At 42.8% G+C, this 18,705-nt stretch overlaps 1 protein-coding gene across 1 annotated transcript; it reads right to left on the bottom strand.

The window, feature by feature from the left end:
• Positions 1 to 736: 736 nt before the first annotated feature.
• Positions 737 to 18,412, bottom strand: LRRC38 (leucine rich repeat containing 38). The gene is made up of 2 exons (XM_067566843.1): positions 17,632 to 18,412; positions 737 to 990 (listed from the first exon to the last, which is right to left on the bottom strand). The coding sequence occupies exons 1-2, from the start codon at positions 18,410 to 18,412 to the stop codon at positions 737 to 739; spliced, it is 1,035 nt and encodes a 344-aa protein (XP_067422944.1).
• Positions 18,413 to 18,705: the final 293 nt, after the last annotated feature.

The raw sequence follows: 18,705 nt of genomic DNA on the forward strand, positions 1-18,705 counted from the left end.
TGAACTTGTTAGAGTGGATGATGATAGCCAGCATTGCTCCAGGATTTGAATGATACAATAGGATAAAGAAGCTGGTACCCAGCATAACAGAGATTATGGGTTGTCTTTGCTTCTTTGCAACCAAAAAGGAACTCTATCATTTAATTATTGATACCCTGACGAATGGTGTGCTGGGCAGCTGCTTTACTGTGGCTAGTGCTTCAGTGGGTTTTTGTTGTTGAGACCTAGAACAATCTTGTCTTATTTAAATAATTGAGGCCCATAACTCAGGTCACTGATTTAAGAGAGGATCTTTATAGAGAGAAGCTGTATAAAGAAAATGCCAATCTTCCTATACAGCTCTACGAAGCAGTTACATTGAATTTTGACATTTTGGAAGTTGGGTAAGTTTACCTGACTCTCCCCAGGTACAGAGAGGAGACTATAAGAAATTGCTTCTGTATTTCCCACTGAAAGCGCTGTTGCTAAGCTGCACATCAGGGTGCAGTTAGAACAATCTATTAAGCATTTATGGGCAACCATATGCTATCATGAGAATAATCTTTTTCAAACACTGAGACTCCTTTCCACATCTTTTCCCTCTTTCTTCCTCCCATTCTCCCACACTGACTTTAAATGCAATGTTGGATTGAGCTCAAGATATCTAAGTTAGCTTTTCTTTCTTCTTGTTCTTCTTTTGACGTTGGCTGCTGATCCAGAAATTTATAAACAAGGGATATTTAAATATAGGAAAGGTTCAGTCCTCGCTGTCTTCTTCATCATCATCATCATCTTTACTGGGAGCGCATCTCTGGAAGCAATGCACCAGTGTCGCCAAGAAGAAGCTTGACAGAATGGCAGCGATGGAGACCGCCACTCCAGAGAAGATGATGATAAAAAGATCCGTTAATGACAAACTAAATTTGCATTCGCTAAAGCTGACCTCAGATAATTCATTCAAAAAGATTCTTTTATTTTCCATAGGCAGGGAACACTGGAGTTCATGTAGACCTGCAAAGAAAAAGAGAGAAGGGAGAGATGAGAAGAGGGTTGGTCAATCATTTACAGCAGGGACCTGGGTGGCTGGGGAGATTTGTATGGGGATCACCGTTAGGTTTCTAAATTTGTATTCAGCCCAGGAAGGAAGGAACCAAAAGCTGATATCATCTGATGGCTGTTGTTACATAACCTGTGACAAATAAGTTTGGGGGGCATCTGTCTAGTTCTCAGTGGACAGGTGTCCACATCCCAAAAATATAATATTAGTGTTGATCTCAGCAAAGATGGCAAGGATTGACAGGGCCATGGAGACTGAGTTATGCTCTGGTCTTTACCCCTTCAGGTCAGGTTTGAGACACATTAGTTAGTCCAGGTGAGAAAGCCTGAAACATGCATGTTCTGTAAATAACAACAGGACTTCGGTCTTCAGAGCTAGCTGTGCTGGGCATGTTTCTTGTGCACTACATTCACCTCTAAAAATAAAACACTTTCTTAAGCGTAAGCCTCAAACTCCACATGACAGTATCGTTTTCATATGCCGCCCTATAACCCCCGTGCGTTCCCCTGTGGGATCTTTTTCCTTATGTGCAACAACAGAAACCAACTAGTTCACTTTGGGTAAAATTCCCCTCTGCACAGAGGGTTTACAGTGTTATGCACTATCGAAATCCCAATTACTCTTTAGCTTGAGGGTTTAAGTGAGACTTGAATAATGTACAGGTCTTGGGCTGCCCTCTGCACCAGGGGACATTGCACCCTTTGTAATGACCTTGCTTGAAATAGATCATTGTTCCTTTAAGCCAAAGGACTTGGAGAGAGAAGCACAGGGCTATTCCCCTTGGTGCTGAGGTCGTGCACCTTGGCATCCCCCATCCTGTCTTTCCGTGGATAAAACCACGGCAACGATTATCTTCTGATCATAATACCATTGTAGGTTTTCCCAATGCTTGATTAACTCTGTGATCTACTTTCGCATTTTCTTTGACACGTTGGTATCAGATATGATTCCTCCATGCATTATTGAAGAATCCCTAGAGCTGCGTAATAGTTTGGTTTCTTTATGATGAAATTAAGAAATCCAAATTCAGAAACTAGCGTGAATATAGTCTGATACTGACAGCGAGAACAGCAGTAAAAGCATTAATCTCCCCTTTGCAGAACAAGCACGCTAGGGAGAGTATTTCTAATGGTGCCTAGGAAGAGCATTGATGGGGAAAGTGAGTGAGTTCTTCAGGGGTCGTTAGCATGATGGACTTTACCGGGCTACCAAGGATATAAACGTAAAGGGGAAATGTGTATTAATGGCCTGGGAGCTGCTACTGGTCTATCTGATACATGCTTCCCTTTGTCTGCTGGTGAACACAGAGTAGCTGGAAAGGTAGTCTCAGGTTTTGACTCTGCATCACTGCATGCTCACAGAGGTGTGTTTCTGGTGCAGTACTGTGCATGACTGCATGAAGGCAGCTCCTACTTAATTTTAATTACGTGGAGAGTTGTTACAATAGGACTGTGTTGGGTGTTTCCTGCTATAAGACTATTGAAGCTAGTGACTTAGACCTGACAGACAGTCTGGACCCAACCTAGCTGCTACATAGTAGTTGCCTCATTTGGGATAAGGTTAGGTTGAGGTCCATCACAGGCTCATTTTTTTTCACTGTCTTTTTGACCCTATAATGTTGCAACCCTGGTTTACCAAACTCTGGGTACAAAACTTCTCAGCACAGCCCCGGCTATTTCTCCCAAGGTTCTATCACCTTCACTGTGCCCCATGTTCCTCTCATCCACAGCACACTACAGAGCTGTCAGCAAGCTTCTCCAAAGCACACCAGCAGAAGACGATACCAGTCTGAATGACCAAGGTTGTGTGGCAGAGGAAGATACTGCATGGTTTCCATGGGGCAAATTGCCACCTGGAGTATGTATTGCACGTTGTAAGCCTGGAGGGCAGTGGAAATGTACACTGGACGGCTATGCAGACTGGCTGGCTATGTGGACCTGGCCAGCATCCTATAAAGCGGAGGAAGCCAATGGTTTCAAATGTCTTCTGAGCTCTTCAGAAAATTGAGTCTGTCCTGTAGTTAGTCATGTACATAAATGTTCCCTAGAATTCGTGCAGATAGGGTGATGGATCAGGGCGCAGCTGGTGGGAGGAGGGTAACATTTAATTATAATGCCTGTGACTAGAAGGGGCAGCTTCTAATGTATTTGTAGAATGTTTTCTTGTTACCCTGTATGTAAGCCTCATCTCCGTACAAGAGCTACCTAGTTCTCTGGGACAACACAGCTAAAAAAGCCCAGGATGAAGCATATGAGAGTTGGACACAAAGCATTCTTGGATGAGTGGGTTTGGCTATGGAATGAGGTATCAGAGGGGATTAGACGATGCCAAAATTTGGCCACCTTTACAACATGTGGCCAGACACCATTTTTTGCTTGAGCTTTTCTTGCTTTTTTCTATATTGCAAATAAACAAAGGCACCCATATTCTCCAGATAAGCTTCCTAAAATCTGGAAAAGGAGAAGAGCAGAAGTCTGCTATGATCTCTGTATACTAACCTAATTTATCTATATGGTGCTTAGCTAACACACAGCCTGATTTTCAAAAGTGCCCAGCATCTTGGGTTCTGAGCATGACTGAAAATCAGACCCCAATTCTGGATGGCGAACACTTGAAAATCTAGCCCTGAGCTGTTTTGAAAGTCTGACAGTCATGTCCAACCTCGAAAATCCTCATATAAATGTAATATTATTCAAGCATCTAAAAATGCTTCACAAATATTAAGGTTGTGATGTTCAAAAGCACCGAACTGATTTAGGACCACATATCCCAGACTTTCAAAGGACTTTGTGCTCCTAAATTGCTCAAGTGCTTTTGAAAATCTAATCCTACATTATTAAGCTCTCTAATGCCCTTATGAGGTATATATTATTCCCTTTGAATAGATGGGGAAACTGAGGCACCGAGCTGTGTAAGACCACACCACCTATAGTATGTCAGTGGCAGATGAGAAATATACTGAGTGGCTCTGAACCCTGGAAAGCTTTTGCATACAGCTGTACTAGAAATTAATTGTCCACTGCTCTGGTAATTTGCAGAGGGAGCCTTGCATATTGTAAATTAAGTTTAATTCTCTCAAAAGCAAAGGGACGGTTTCTTTCCTGCTGCTTTTGAGAAATTTCCTTGCTGTTGGAATGTTTCATGTCAGGTTGCTATAGTAACATTTTGTAACATAAAAGGACCTGATTGGCCCAACTGTGCTGAAAAATCAGACTTTCAGCGTCTGAACTACTGAGAGAAATCCCGTCTTTTAAAAGTTCTTGGCTGTCACATCACACTGGGTCGAAAGAGTCAAGCCATGAATCATGAGGTGACGCAGCCAGGGAATGACAAAGGGAGAGAAAGAAACTTTCTGAAATGACAAGGGGTGTTGGAGAGTGCGGCGAGAGAACTTCTTTGAGCAGCCCTGAGGGCTGATAATGGGTGCTGTAGCTAATCAATGGCGAGTCATTTGGAATGGTAGGAATTGGAGCCGTTCCGCATTTTCTTTGCAAATTCAAAGTTAGCCCCAATTCCGTTAAATTGTCCTGCCAAAATGGGACCATTCTCAGAGCAGATCAGCCTGGAAGATCCCTGAACTGTGGCCTCGTTCACACATTGGTTCTCTGAACCCTAGTTGATCAAAACTCTTGGTTAGCAAAACGTTGGATACATTCTGCCATGTTCTGAGGGACGCTCAGGTTCCTCGCACATGGCTGAATCAAAATTCACTTTTTAATTTGAATTAACAGTCACAGATATTTCCCCCCACGATTCCCTCAGTTCATATCATTCAGTCTTTGCATCCATTTATGAGGATGTGATCTTGCAGGGTGCTCAGTGCCCTCAATTTGCAGGACTGACCTTTACTGCTGGGACTGCAAAGGGTTAAAGTAATGGGGAGCAGTAGGGTGGGGAGCTCAGCTCCCCCTCCCCCTCTACTGCTCCCAGGTACTGGAATTACTCCTGTAACACAATTAGTAAAAGCCTTGTTATCTGAAGATCCTGAGCGCTATTCTTGCTGATGACGGGGAGCAGGGATCATGTATCAGCAAAGGTGTTAACTGTTATATATGCTTTTGTGATGTGGACACCTGTCCGTTAGGAACTGGCCTCAGACCATCAACTCATCACATATAGGCCATCCAAATAGTAAAAACTTCTGGATACTTTTTACATAGACTAGAGTTGTAACAGGGACCAAGAGAGCAAAGGCTACATATGCAATTTCCCAGGGCCATCCAATTTCCTTATGATTTATTTAATACCATTTGTTCATTAGAAATAATGAAATCCTAGTCACTCTCAGCTTCTAAAACACTAATTACATCTTAACGGTTAAAACACATTGGAACATAATTAGGGAACAGCCAGAAGCGAATCAGGGTAACATATTGCAAATTGGAATTAACAGGAGGATGTTTGCTATGGGGAGGAGATCATTGCAACGCTGCGACAGAAAAGTCTGCTCCAAGGGGACACAGGAAAGTTTGAATTAAGTACAGCTGAAAATTGGGGGAGGGGGCGTGAGGGGGGCAAATCCGCAAATAGTCATTCAAAAGTGAAAGCGAATTTCAGTTTGAATGAGTTGTGATACTTTGTGAGCAACTCATTGTTAAGCTTAAGTGCCTGAATATTCACGGAGGCTGAAATTCACCCCAAACGCAGAACGCAAACACCTGGCCTATGCACCCCTTAAGTTCTGCTGGATTTAAATGCAATTTGAGTGACTCATGAGCTCTGTGCTGGGGCTCTGCACGGGGTGAATTTCATGCATAAAATAAAATTCTCCACTGGCTTATTGTTATTATTAGTGGTATTCCAGAAGGGCCCAGAGGCCCCAAATTAGAATTGGGGTCCCATTGTGCTAGACACGGTACAAAAATATAATAAAAGTCAGTCCCCGTTTCAAAGAACATACAATCTGCAATCCCACTGTAGCAGTGGTGAGAGTCAAGGCAAGATATGGCCTGTTAGTTCAAAACTAGGTAATGGTATGTTATTTTGAAATCTGTAAGTCTGCTTTTCCTGGTTTCGTTGCACCAATATACCCTTATCAAGAGCACTATCTCTGGTGCTCTGAAATTAGTGTTGTTGTAATGATGCTACTTAGTGTATGCATACACACATATGGGCAGCATAGAGTTGGGAGACAGAGCTACAGCCAAACTTCCTCAAAGGTGGTCAGATCTGATGTTCCAGTTCGGGCTGAACATCTATCAGCTTCCATAGCTATATCTATCAGTAGGAGAAACTAGTTCCAAATGGAAGTGCTACGCTACCTAGGCAACACATGATGAATTTAGGAAGATGTGTGGACTTTGTCAATGCCTTTCCTTCCTTTCACAGCTTTGTGCCACACCCTTCATGCTATTTCAATGTGAGTGGTCCCCATCATCATGAAACTCAAGTCCACTATATCGGAAGTACAGATGTTCTACGTTCCAGAGATGGTCTTATCTCACATCTAGCAACAGGTCCATGTGGTGGACCTGGAGTCCATTGGACTGTCCCCTCTCTACATGACACTCCCACAAGTGATGGTGGGGGGTTCTGTGTATGAAGGAAGGGCAAGACAAGCTGCTGCATTAGTTACAATGGTTATCTCCCTGTAGGGATGCTGCTGCCCAGAGTGACTTCCGCACCTCGTCCATCTCCTCGCTACCCACCGGGTAGTTCTATGGGATGTAATAGAAACGTTGTCTTTTCTAGAGGGTTTTGAACCATCCTATTCAGTTGAATGGACAATTCTATCCCTGTTCCACAATTCTACAAAATGGTTAAAACTAACTGCAGGAAGAATCTCCTTCACTGTTCATTTCTATAGGCTTCTAGAGTGATTTCTACAGAACCCTGTCGATTTAACCTTTTAAAATTCTACAAAGCTTTTCCATAAAGGGTGTCTCAGGGGGACCGTGAAAGTTCGAGGTTTAAATATCAGCTGGAGCTAATAAAGGTGATAGTTATATAAGTCAACTTGCTCCACACAGTGTTCAGAAGAGCTGCCTCTTCATACCAAACACAAATCTGTACATGAAATAGCAAGTGTTAGTGTGTTATAAATATGTCGCTTATGTTATTTCGGTCAGGGTCACACTTTATCATTTAAACTCCAGCTGTCCCAAGGACAAGGTTGGATGTTCTGTATCTTTCTCTTGGGTCATTTGAAGAGGCAGATGTATTAATGTTGTAAGCAGTCTATTGTTTCTCATTTTTCTTATTATTATGGGCACACTTAGTACCCCAGGCAGAGATCAGGCATTGCAGTAGGGACTTTAGACACATAATGCATAACAACAAGGAGATCTGCGTCTTAAAGAACTTACAGCCAAAAAAAAAAAAAGAGGGGGACGCTTGAAACTGATGGAGCTCTAGAACAATATTTTGAAAAGAGGTGTGTTCTGAGGAGAGTCAGGCTATGTGCACTGTTTCTTTAAATAGCAAAAAGTCAGGCAGGATAGTGCTGAGGGAAGGTTCTAGGCAGAAGCTCCACCTCTTTGAATAAAGTTCCTTGTTCAGTGTTAGAAGAACGTGACTCTGGGGTGGTTTACTATTGTCACACGACGGACGGGGAAGCGTTAAGGAGTCTTGCTGGTTGTTTTGGCCCCAATGGGGTAAAGCCCTGACACTCAGGTGTAGGCATTCACACTAAATGTGTGGCAGAAAGTGGAGGGGGCATCGGGGAGAGGTAGGATGACTATGCATCTGCTTACGTGCTTTGAAAATGGATACAATCTGGGAAATGGATTTGCATCCCCCCCATTTCAGGGGATGAAAAATGAAAGAAGGTTTCAGTGAACCATTGTATCACTTTTTTGAAAAGAGCTCTGCTAGAAATATTGTGCCGCCCAAAGCGATGTGACCTTGCCATCCTGCCTCACGTCCTAACACCACACAAAACACCCAGGTACATTTAAGCGATGTAAGAAATCTGCAGCATTCGCTATCCATGATTCAATCGTGTTTGTCACTGGTGCTGTTTGGACAAACAAGTTTCTAGCTACACACCAGCTGGCCCACTGATTGCTTTGTAATTGCTTACTCTTGGATCTGATGTGAATATTTCCCCAGACGTCAGCAATGAATGATGATATATTATACGATAACTTCTGATTTGGATTTATGTTCCTCTGACTAGAGATAAGCAGCAAATAGCACAAATAACTTCACATTAACGTGACTCTGCTTTAAAGGACCTTCTGAGTATGGTCTTTGTCCTTGCATCTGAAGAAGTGGGTTACAGCCCACGAAAGCTTATGCCTACAGAAAATAAATTTGTTAGTCTTTAAAGTGCTACAGGACTCTCGTTGTTTTTGCTGTATACAGACTAACACGGCTACCTCTCTGTATCTCTGTCCTTGCTTATTCCTAATACTTAGGATGTTTTAAGAAATATTTATATTAGTTATACTTTTTATTAGGAATATTTTGAAGCCCATTAATATTACAATACAATTGCTTTAGTCCGTTGTCCTTTTAGGTTTAGAATTCCCTCTTTTCTTTATACAGCTCCCAATTGGCTCCTTTGGGTGCTACCATAATATAAACATTTACTGCTACTTCTACTAATAATTATAATTGCCTAATACCAGAAACTTACAATAGCCTTGGTTAATATTACATTAAACTATCCATTGAATAATTGATACATTTGTAAAAATCTAAGAATGTTGTCAGGCAATTAGCCAGCAGAAAAGGGGACTAAATTTATTGGTTACTGCAAATATTTCCCTCAGCTTTATTTTTAATATGCATGGGTGAGTTACCCAAGATTATTACAAGAGCATTTGAATATTCCACTCCAACTTTTCCAGAAAAATTAAAATTTATTTTTGGGTGAAATTTTTGCCGTTCTCTTATGTTACTGAGGTTACAAAGCCTTGAAATGTTTAATTGCGGCATTTTATTCCTTATATGGTATTTTGCCACTAGTTATATTTCCCTTTCTTTTACTTTAGCACTGTCACTAATGTCTTATAGCTGTATTAATAGGTGGTGAGAGAGACTTCTGCTCTGAAGAGATTTGGAATGCCACTCGACTCCTGCCTATGGGTACCAAAAAAGAAAGGCAAAAAAATTGAGATCTGGGTGTTTACAGGCAGGCATCTAATTCCACATTTAGGAACCTATAATTAGCCTTTTTTTTTTTTTGTTTCGCAGGGGGTGAGTGCTCATTATTTCCATTGACCTCAGTTTACCTTCAGTTAGAGCTGATTGTGTTCATTACCTTCCAAAGTCAGACATTTGTTTTAGATCCTAAGTGTAAATTTAGCCCGAAATGTTTGGCCAGAGTGAATTTGCAAAATAAGGATTACCAATATTTTCCTGAAAAGCCTAAGAAATGGGGAACAGAACAAAAAAATCCCATGACAGATCATTTTACTGCAAATGAACAGGATTCAATGTATATATAGAAACCGATTCAGTGTGCTTGTGGAGGAATCTTATTTCTGTTAGGGGATTCTGCTTGAATAGACTAAAGCTGCTGAATGTGTGAGATGTCTCGGAGCTTTTAATTCCATTCCTGGCCTTGGGTATTATGTACTAAACTAAGGATGTGTTCGCATGTGTATTGATAGCTGATGAAAAGCTGTACTAAGGAAATGGACTGTAGCCTCCTGCCTTTTCAATGAAAGCTTGATCTAATTCTATATTAGCACACCGTGTAAAGGTAGGCTTCTGTGTACTGCAGATAAATAGGGACAGGTACTAATGGGAGGAAGAGAAGACTGACAAGAAGTTCAGTGGTTTTACTGACTTTCCGCCTAGCTAGAAATGGAAACGAAACTTGTGCCTTTAAATATGGGACACCTTTTAAAATTAACATTTACCATTTTCATTGAGTCCATTAGGGCCACCAATGTCAGTGGGGTCAGGATTTGGCCATTGGCAGCAAGAACCTACATTAGCAGAGTGTAGATAAATTACATGATTCTGTTTCAGACTACCATGACTTGGTCATCTCTTGACCCTCATCCGTTGTAACCTTGTTCTCTGATCTCTTTCCACTCCAGTCCACAAAAAACCACGGTTGTTCAAGTTATTCTTTTCCATAGCTCCAACCACATTGCCCGACCCCTGGAATCCCACATTGGTTTCCTGTTACCGCATTCGGTTCAGGCTCCATTGCCTCACTCCAGAAAACTTGCCCATAATCTCACCCCCACCTTCTGTAAATCGCGAGACTCATTTTCTCCTCCCTCATTCCCAGCCTTCTTCCTAGCTTTGTTGTGCAGCTCATCTTTAAGCAGTCTATATCGGGGAGGTAGCTGATGACAAAACCGTTCATTGCAGACGCACAGCAGAGTGTATATCAGCTGTGATATGAAACCAATGCCCTTTGGCTCTCTTAAGGTCATATGTGACTCCTGTGTACACAGTTTTCTAAAGCGGAACAACAGCTGATCAAAAGACAGCTGATCAAAAGCCTGGCAAACAAGACAACGACATGGCTCTGGCCATGGCTTTTGTATTTTCACGTATGATTTCCTGCCACCTGTGGGGCCCCTTCCAACAATTTTCAAAGGGAACCAGAGACCTGTGATTCTACTATTACTTCAGCATATGGCTATGTCTCTCCTAGGCTTAGCTGGGAAACCTCCCACTGTTGCAGCTCCCACTGGTGGGACCATTGATAGAAGCACTAGTGCAGACGGCATTGGCATTTAAACCACTGTGTCATCTAAACACGTTCAAACCACTTTCAGAATAGTACACCAGTGAAAACCAGTTCCCTATCTGCAGTTGAGCTCACTCCGTAGGCTAAATGTTCAGACCATCGATTTCCTACATTTATAACCAAGGCCCTGAATATCTGTTAGGGGCTCTGTGAGTAGCCAACACAGTGGGCCTCTTAACCCAGAAAAGGACATGGAGCATCACATGGATTATATCAGACCATATTGTTTTGATGGTAGCCATTTACAGTCTCTCCTGTCTTGGTTAAACTTATGCAAATCTTTCAAATAGTTCTACGGCTGCAGCAAATTAGCAAATAAGACCATCAAAGCCTTTTGTTCCTGTAAAGTGTAGGGAGGGAGCTTAAGTGGAATATGCATTAAATAGCAACAGGATGAGAATGCCAGTGCTGTTGCCACCAGTTTTAATGGCACAGTGACTGCTCTTTGCAATACCATTGCAGCACAGAAGCTTCCTCACCCTTCCCGATAAGGCTTTTCCTAAGGCACTAAAAGGAAAAAAAAAAAAAAAAAGATGGCAGAAAGGAGACACCACAGTCACACTTCAAGGACTACTTAAACTCTAATTAAAAGTCATGTTAAAAATGCATTAGCCATTAGTAAACAAGGTCACGCTCACAGCTACCCATGGCATGTCCATGCAAGGTATAAAATAGCACTAGAGACCTCTACAAAGCACTTAAATTATTATGGGCACTCCAGAACACTTGAATTCCCTTCAGTACTTGCATTTTATCTGAACCCACCTTCTTCATGCAAGTGGGGAGAATCAAGGGGGGTCCTTTTACAGCATTACACAATTTAATTTTTAAAATAGCATCTTCCTTCCAAGCTGTGTGCCCAAAAAAGCTTTATAGGATTAAATGATGAAATGGCAGAATTAGGCGTGATCCTGCAGGTTCCTGCAGCGAATTGTAGCATCAGGGCCTGGAGTGGTAAATAATAGAATTGGAAGAATTAAATTAAGAAGTTTAGGCTAGTGACGAAACATGCATTTTCAGCTGAGATGGGACATAAGAGAGAGAGAGAGCAGATGAGTTCAGGAGATACAGGAAGGTTATTCCAGACAGCAGGAGCAGCAGGGTTGTATTTTCATAGCATTGTTAGTTCTACATGAAGCAGCAAATACCAGAAATCTCATGAGATTGTGGATGAAATCCTGGCCTTACAGAAGTCAATGGCAAAATTTCCTTTGACTTCAGTTGGGTCAAGATTTCACCCAAGGTTCTCAAGATCTCCCTAGACCAGTCCTGCAGACCGAACAGAGTTGGGTGGTCTGAATAGGCCTCCAAAAGTTATTCACCCCAACTCTCCAAATGTCCTGCTATTTATTCAGTGTTAGTTCTTGTTTTTTAATAGCCCATTTCTTACCCTACTTCTATCAGGTTCCTTAAAGGAGCCTATATGAGCTCCTTCCCTCTAAAGCTTCCACTCGATTGAATCTGGACCTTGTCAATCACTTGTGGTAAAATTCAGCTGGCAAAAAATAAAATGCATCATGGAGTCAATCGAACTGAGTAGAGGGAATGGCATAGTGGTCTAAGCCTCAAATGTGAACTTACTTTGACTCCCTCAAACAACAGGGTCAAATCCTGGCAAAACCAGCTCAGCCTTTGATCCTTCTAAAGTAGAGTTCTGTGTATTTTACTGTGCATGGAGGAGTCTTCCAAATGAGAACTTTAATAAAAGAGACCCTTGCTTCTTTGCATAGACACTCCAGATCGCATGGAAGTTTTCTTAAGAGCAGAAATCTGCCCTAGTTTCCCTGCCCTCATTATTCTTAGCATTCTGTGAGCTGGTCATTACCGGGTTCCTGAAATTCATGCCGCATGTATAGACAATAAAATTCATCCCCCCGGTGCAGAGAGTCCACACAAGATTTATACATCAGAGTAAATTTCATCCGTAGTTTGAGAAGCCCTTTTTGGATCCTTTCAGATAAAAGCTACTATATAAAATCAAAATATTATTATTACACTGACCTTCACTTCTTTTGACAACTTGAAGCATGGCACAAATTCAGGCTTCACTAAACATGGAACCATTTAGATGGCAAAAAAAAAAAAAAAAAAAAGCCTTTTGTTCCGGATTATGATGAAATTTCAACATTTTACATTTAAAAAAAATGTACTTGCCTTCCACAAAATTGGTAAAGTGATCAGTAGCCATTAGTTTTGAGTGCAAAACATTTCATGCAGCTTCTGTAACAAGTCTGCCTTCATTTTAGAGTGTGAGAAGAAGCCCTTTTTGCTGAGTAATGCTTTATTTAGAAATATAGGTTGGGTAAATAAATGATCGGTAAAAGGAATCAAGGCCCAGTTGTTTGTGCTAAGCCAGATGCGCATCAGCAGCACAGCTGAGAAGAGACTTTCTGGTCAAATAGATCAGCAGAAATAGTAACTTCACTGGTCTTTTCCAGTGGTTGCCCTGCTAATTAGAAATCAAGGACAATGGATGTAGGTTTTGCAAAACTTCATAGGTTGGATTGTGGTTCATATGCAGGTCACCAATTTATCCAGACATTTGGATGGTAGGGAGAGGAAGGCTGTTTTGGATGAATTGTTCTGGGGTTTGGCCCATATGTACTGCAGCAGACTGGAATTTCAATGGAGACGGGCTACACTGCAGGGTGATTTGAATTTTTTTCAGACCTCATCAATGCGGGGTTGAACTTCATCAGTCAGGTGTCTATTTTGCAAAACCGAAACCCCAGGCACTTTTGGATCAAGATCCCATTTTTAATACATATAGTTCATGGGGGGTTAGTTGGTGGACTGGGTACATAGTTCCAGTTTGTGTCATTCTGTGCTATACATTAAACTGCATTTCCAACAGTCTCATTTTAAGCTCACGGTCAAGAGTAATTTAGAGAGTCTGACTCTATCCTGAAGTTTCTTTCTCCCAGCCACTTAGTTCTTGTTTCTTTCTACTGGTCTCTGATCCTTAAAGGGACCGTATTGCACAGAAGTATCTGAAAGCTGCAGTCCTGGCCCCCAGTTCAGTCCCTAGTACAGGTCCGGATAGCCCTATCATTGTTATAGCAGCCAGAGAATAGCAGGAATGTGCCTCTCATCCTCTCCTGGCTCGCTCTCTCCTCATCCAATCCACCCTGACATCCCAAAGCAGCTTTGAGCCTGCCAAAGGAACCTGCCAAGGATGTCCACTGCATCGGATGGAGCTGGTGCAAAGGGGCCGTAAGACACTGAAGAATCAGTCTCTCCACTCTTAAATTTCCACCTGTATTTCAGGAGCGGGACGGGGGTGTCTTTTTTTTTTTAAACACAAACTCAGTGTTGTTGAATGCAGGGCATGTGCAATTTCCAGGCTCAAGACTTTACAGATCTGTCCCTTGACAATGTGTATTGTTAATCCCAGCGTATACCTAAACAATCTCGAGTGGAGATAATCACCAGCCAGTTCCACACAACTCAGCTTTCCCCATTAATGTGTACCAGGATATATAAACACTGGAACTGCTATAGAATTGAAAAGGAAAAGAGTGCTGCGGAATTCAGACCTTTATCTTGAAACCTGCACAATTTGTCCCTGTCTTTCCTGTCTAAACTGTTTCCAGGCGTACCGCTTGCTGCCCTACTTATATTGATGTGCTGACAGCGCGAACACACCAGACTTCCAGTCTGTGACTCCAGACTTCCAGCAGCACTTTGGGAAATTCAGTTAGTCCGAACGCCAAATGTCGAGGTGGATCGCTGTTGGTGTGGGAACTTATTTCATGGCTGTGATATCACCAGAAAGACCCGAGCAGCTCTGGACAATTAGTGTACGATCATGCCAAAAAAAAGATAGAATGCCTGATTTTTAATGCCTGACACCACGTATCTCACTTACAGCTGTGCAACGTGGGTATAAAAATGTCACCAAATCAGAGCAGTGACCTTTTTATTTTTACCCCTACTTTTCGTAATGTAAACGACGACACAAGAAACAAAGCCTTGTAGGATGAGGCCCAATGATTTTAAAGTGCTGTGGAGAAAATCTTGCCTTTTGTGGCTTGGTTTTGCTCTCACCTCCTTGTGCAATGCTTTTGTAAGTTCAATGAAATAGACCGCCTGTGCTTTTAACAGCAGTAGCTTTGATGAGGCAATGCGAACGAGGGCTCTGACCCCTTCTGACTGTACGTGTTTAAATTCACTCATGTGGTACAGGCAAGTTAATCATGTTCACAGGATTGGGGCATAGGAATGGGGAGACCATTTCAGATAAAATAAGAACCTGCCCAAATTTTTGCCCAACAGTCAAATAAAACTTCATCTTCTGAAAGCTTGAAAAGTTTAGTGACTTTTTTTGGTAACTTGGTGAGCTCCTCTGCTCTCTTGATTCAAAGAATCATGGAATCATAGAAATGAAGCACTGGAAAGGACTTTGGGAAGCCACTGAATCCAGCTCCCTGTGCTCAAGCAGGACCAAGTAAACCTAGGCCATCCCTGACAGATGTTTGTCCAACCTGCTCTTAGAAACCTCCAATGACGGAGATTCCACAACTCCCCTTGGAAGCCTGTTCCAGTGCTTCACTGCCCTTAGAGTCAGAAAGTTTCTCCTAATATCTAACCTAAATCTCCCTTGCTGAAGATTAAGCCCATTACTTCCTGTCCTACCTTCAGTGGCTATGAAGAACAATTGATTATTGTCCTCTTTATAACAGCTCTTAATATAGTTGAAGACTGTTATCAGGTCCCTCCTCAGTCTTTTTTTCTCAAGACTAAACATGCCCGGTTTTTGTTTAGCCTTTCCTCACAGGTCAGGTTTTCTAAATTTTTTATCAAAGGAGAGCGATTTGTCCACACCTTTCCTAAAGTTGAGGGTTCACCAGTGCCGAGTAGAGTGAGACAATTACCTCCCATGTCTTACAAACAACCTCCACCTCCTCTTCCTGATTTGATGGTCTATGGTAGACCCCAACCATGATGTTACCCCTGTTTTTTATCCCCCTCTTTTATCTTTACCAAGAGACTTTTAATTGGTCTGCCTCTAACCTCCTTCAGGACCTCAGAACAAGTGCTTATATATTCTTGAGTTCAGCTGGGGTTGGAAATGACTGAAACAAAACACTCTGACAAAATGTTTCCAGCCTGGCTGACCCCAGGAAGCACTGGAAATCCTATGAGAAAACTTGATCTCTAGGGATTGCCAGGCCAAAGAAATTCAGGTAAACTTAGGACCAGTTATAGGAGCAATGGGAGGATGAAAGGGGTGAGGGGGAAGAGAAGCAGCTATACTGAGAAGGGAGGCAGATTGGGGAGTCTCATTATTTGAATATTTTTGAAGGTTAAACAGATTGGGTTTGGTTAAGGGGGATGGGTGTAAGGCTGGCCAAAAAAAAAGTGGAAATGACAGATAAAGTGCTGGCTCAGACAAGGAGGCGAGGGGAAAATGATCAGAGCTCTGGCTCAGTTAAAGGTTTGGGGAGAAAAGTTAAAATGCAGCTCTGACAGGCAGCTGGGGGAAACGGGTGATGGTTGAGCTGGGGCACAGTGGGGGAGAGGGATGAAGGTTTGGCTTGGATATGGGGAGAGATGGGCTGGGGTTTGGATCAGATACTGCAGGGGAGTTGGGCCGCCCTTCAGCTCAGAAACAGACTAACGCTGACTTGGGCATTGTGGGTAAGTAGGTCAAGTTCAGCTCAGGCCTGGTGAGGGCAAGGAGATCAACCCTTTTTCTTCCCAAACCACTTCATTCACCTTGAATAGAGGATGGTTTTATTACAGCAGTGAGTGCCTAGGGCAAACACGATTAATGTATCAAAAATGCCATCCAAGGTCACAGGCACAGAGAGAGCTCAAATAAATGATTACAGCCTCTCTGATGATGAAGGGGGGGAACTACTGACATTGCTTTCTTGGCTCACTCTGTGTTTTCCTCCCTCTGCCTCTGACACGCCATGAAATACACAGAGATGCTCTTGAGAGAATGGATTCTCCCTCTTTCTCCCCCTCCTCCCTGGCTCGCAAACCTCAGCCTTTTATCACCCTGCCCCCCATACCCCCCCACAGTCAAACACAGCTCTGCTCAGAAGCAGACCAGGCAGCAGTGATCTCATTAGGGTGTTACTTTGTGTGACCTTGGTCTCTCTGTTAGCACCTACGCTCCTAGCAGCCCGTCTTTCACGTGCACCTTGGTGACATGAGCTTATGACCTGTTGGGAGCTATGAACTGTGGTTGATCTCCAGCTTAAAGCTTGTAAGATTAAGAGGAGATCTGGGGAGGGAGAACCTGGATTCCTGCACATGGCAGCTTTACTATTGTTTTAATGCACGTCTGAAAATGACCAGCCAAAACCCCAGAACTAAGTGCTTTGCAATTTGAGCTGTTCCAGATCCAAATCTGGATGCCGTTCCAAATTTTGCAGTTCGAGCTCTCATGTAAATTGGCTTCCAAAACTAGAAGCTAAGTTATTTGTATGGAAACCAGCAGCAGCCAAGCTGGAGATGGAGATCCCAATGAAGGCAATCAAAAGCAACTCATTCCAGGAAAGGGTCGACAACCCCAGTGGTATAAAATGCACTGCATGAATTGAACTCTCCTGTGCTGCTTTACAGAAAATCTAGGCAGGGTAAAATCAGGTTCCCCCAACGCTCTGGCACAAAATATTCAGCCATTTAAAGGGCTTATTAAGGGAAATCTGTTTATTTACCTAATAGAAACCAAAGCCTGTGCTGGGTAAACCTATTGGAAAAGGCTCCTTCTCAACCTGGCTAGGTTTAGTCTCAGGACCAAAATATCACATTTACTGGGAGGGGCTGTGATTACTAAAGGAAACCAGCTTCATTTTAAGGGACTCGCTGGTTCAAATGTGTAATTGTGGTCGGACCACAATTCCCAGTTTGGATCACTGCAGGCAACACACACACACACACACACACACACACACTAGCTGCCTTGCAAGTCGTTTAGCTTTACCTTTCTGAAGCTTGGATGCATTCTCCTGTATCCAGCTGAAGAGGTTGGCAAAGTCACAGTCACAGACCCAAGGGTTGCCCTCTAAACGTATAGTCCGAAGGGATGGAAGCGCATCCAGGGCGGCCACGCTTAGGCTCTGCAAATTATTGTCATTCAGTTCTAACACTTGGAGCTGTTCCAGGTTCTCAAAAGCAGCCTCATCCACATCTGCTAGGTTATTGTTCCCAAGGCTTAATTTTATCAGCTTCTCCGACGCTTTGAATATCCCAGCGTCAAGCTGTGTTAAATTATTGTAGCTTAGGTCTAAAAACACCAGTTTGGTGGAACTGCTGAAAGTGCCCTCTTCTAAGAAGGTGATGGAGTTATTCCTGAAGTCCAAGTAGACTAGATCTCCATAAAAGATAAAAAAATCAGCCGGAATAGCCTGAATATTGTTGTCAGCTATGAGAAGTTTCCGTACGTCCATTGGAAAAGGATTAGGAACCCTGGGGAGTCCTTGATCCCTGCAGTCTACAGTGTGGTAGTCTGTACAGCTGCAGAGAGGAGGGCAAAGATGCCCCAGGGGTAAGAAGAGAAGGCAGAAAGAGAGAGAAAGTAGAAGGCAGAGGGGAAAGCATGGCAACATCGTCAAGGATTTGAAAGCTAGAATGAGCCCCACTGCTAGGAGAAAGACATTTTGCTCAGCTGAGTAGCACTGCCTGATAGTTGTGTGTGTGTGTGTGTGTGTGTGTGTGTGTGTGTGCCCGCGTGTGGTTGTATCCACGAGATCACATATCATCATAGATCAGATAGCAGCAGACTAGGGAGGAGGAGGGGGGAGAGAGAGAGAGTGTGTGAGGGAGGGAGGGAGGGAGGTAAATGTGAGGATTTACACAATCAGGGATTTATAATACTGTAGGCTGTCTGGAGAGAGATGACTGGACAAATGGATGCGCTTGAAAGGATTCCCTTGTTTTTGCAAGTTAAAGGAAGCAGGGAGCCTGTCTGTATGTTTGCTGCTTATTCCAGCAAAATGCAAATCATACCGTCTCCTGTGGCTCTGTGAGCAACAATTAATGGTTCACCAGTTCATGG

The sequence above is a fragment of the Emydura macquarii genome, unplaced genomic scaffold (genome assembly GCF_026122565.2).
Source record: "Emydura macquarii macquarii isolate MOO-44397 ecotype Brisbane River unplaced genomic scaffold, CSIRO-AGI_Emac_v2 contig_2768, whole genome shotgun sequence".
NCBI classification, from domain to species: Eukaryota; Metazoa; Chordata; order Testudines; family Chelidae; genus Emydura; species Emydura macquarii.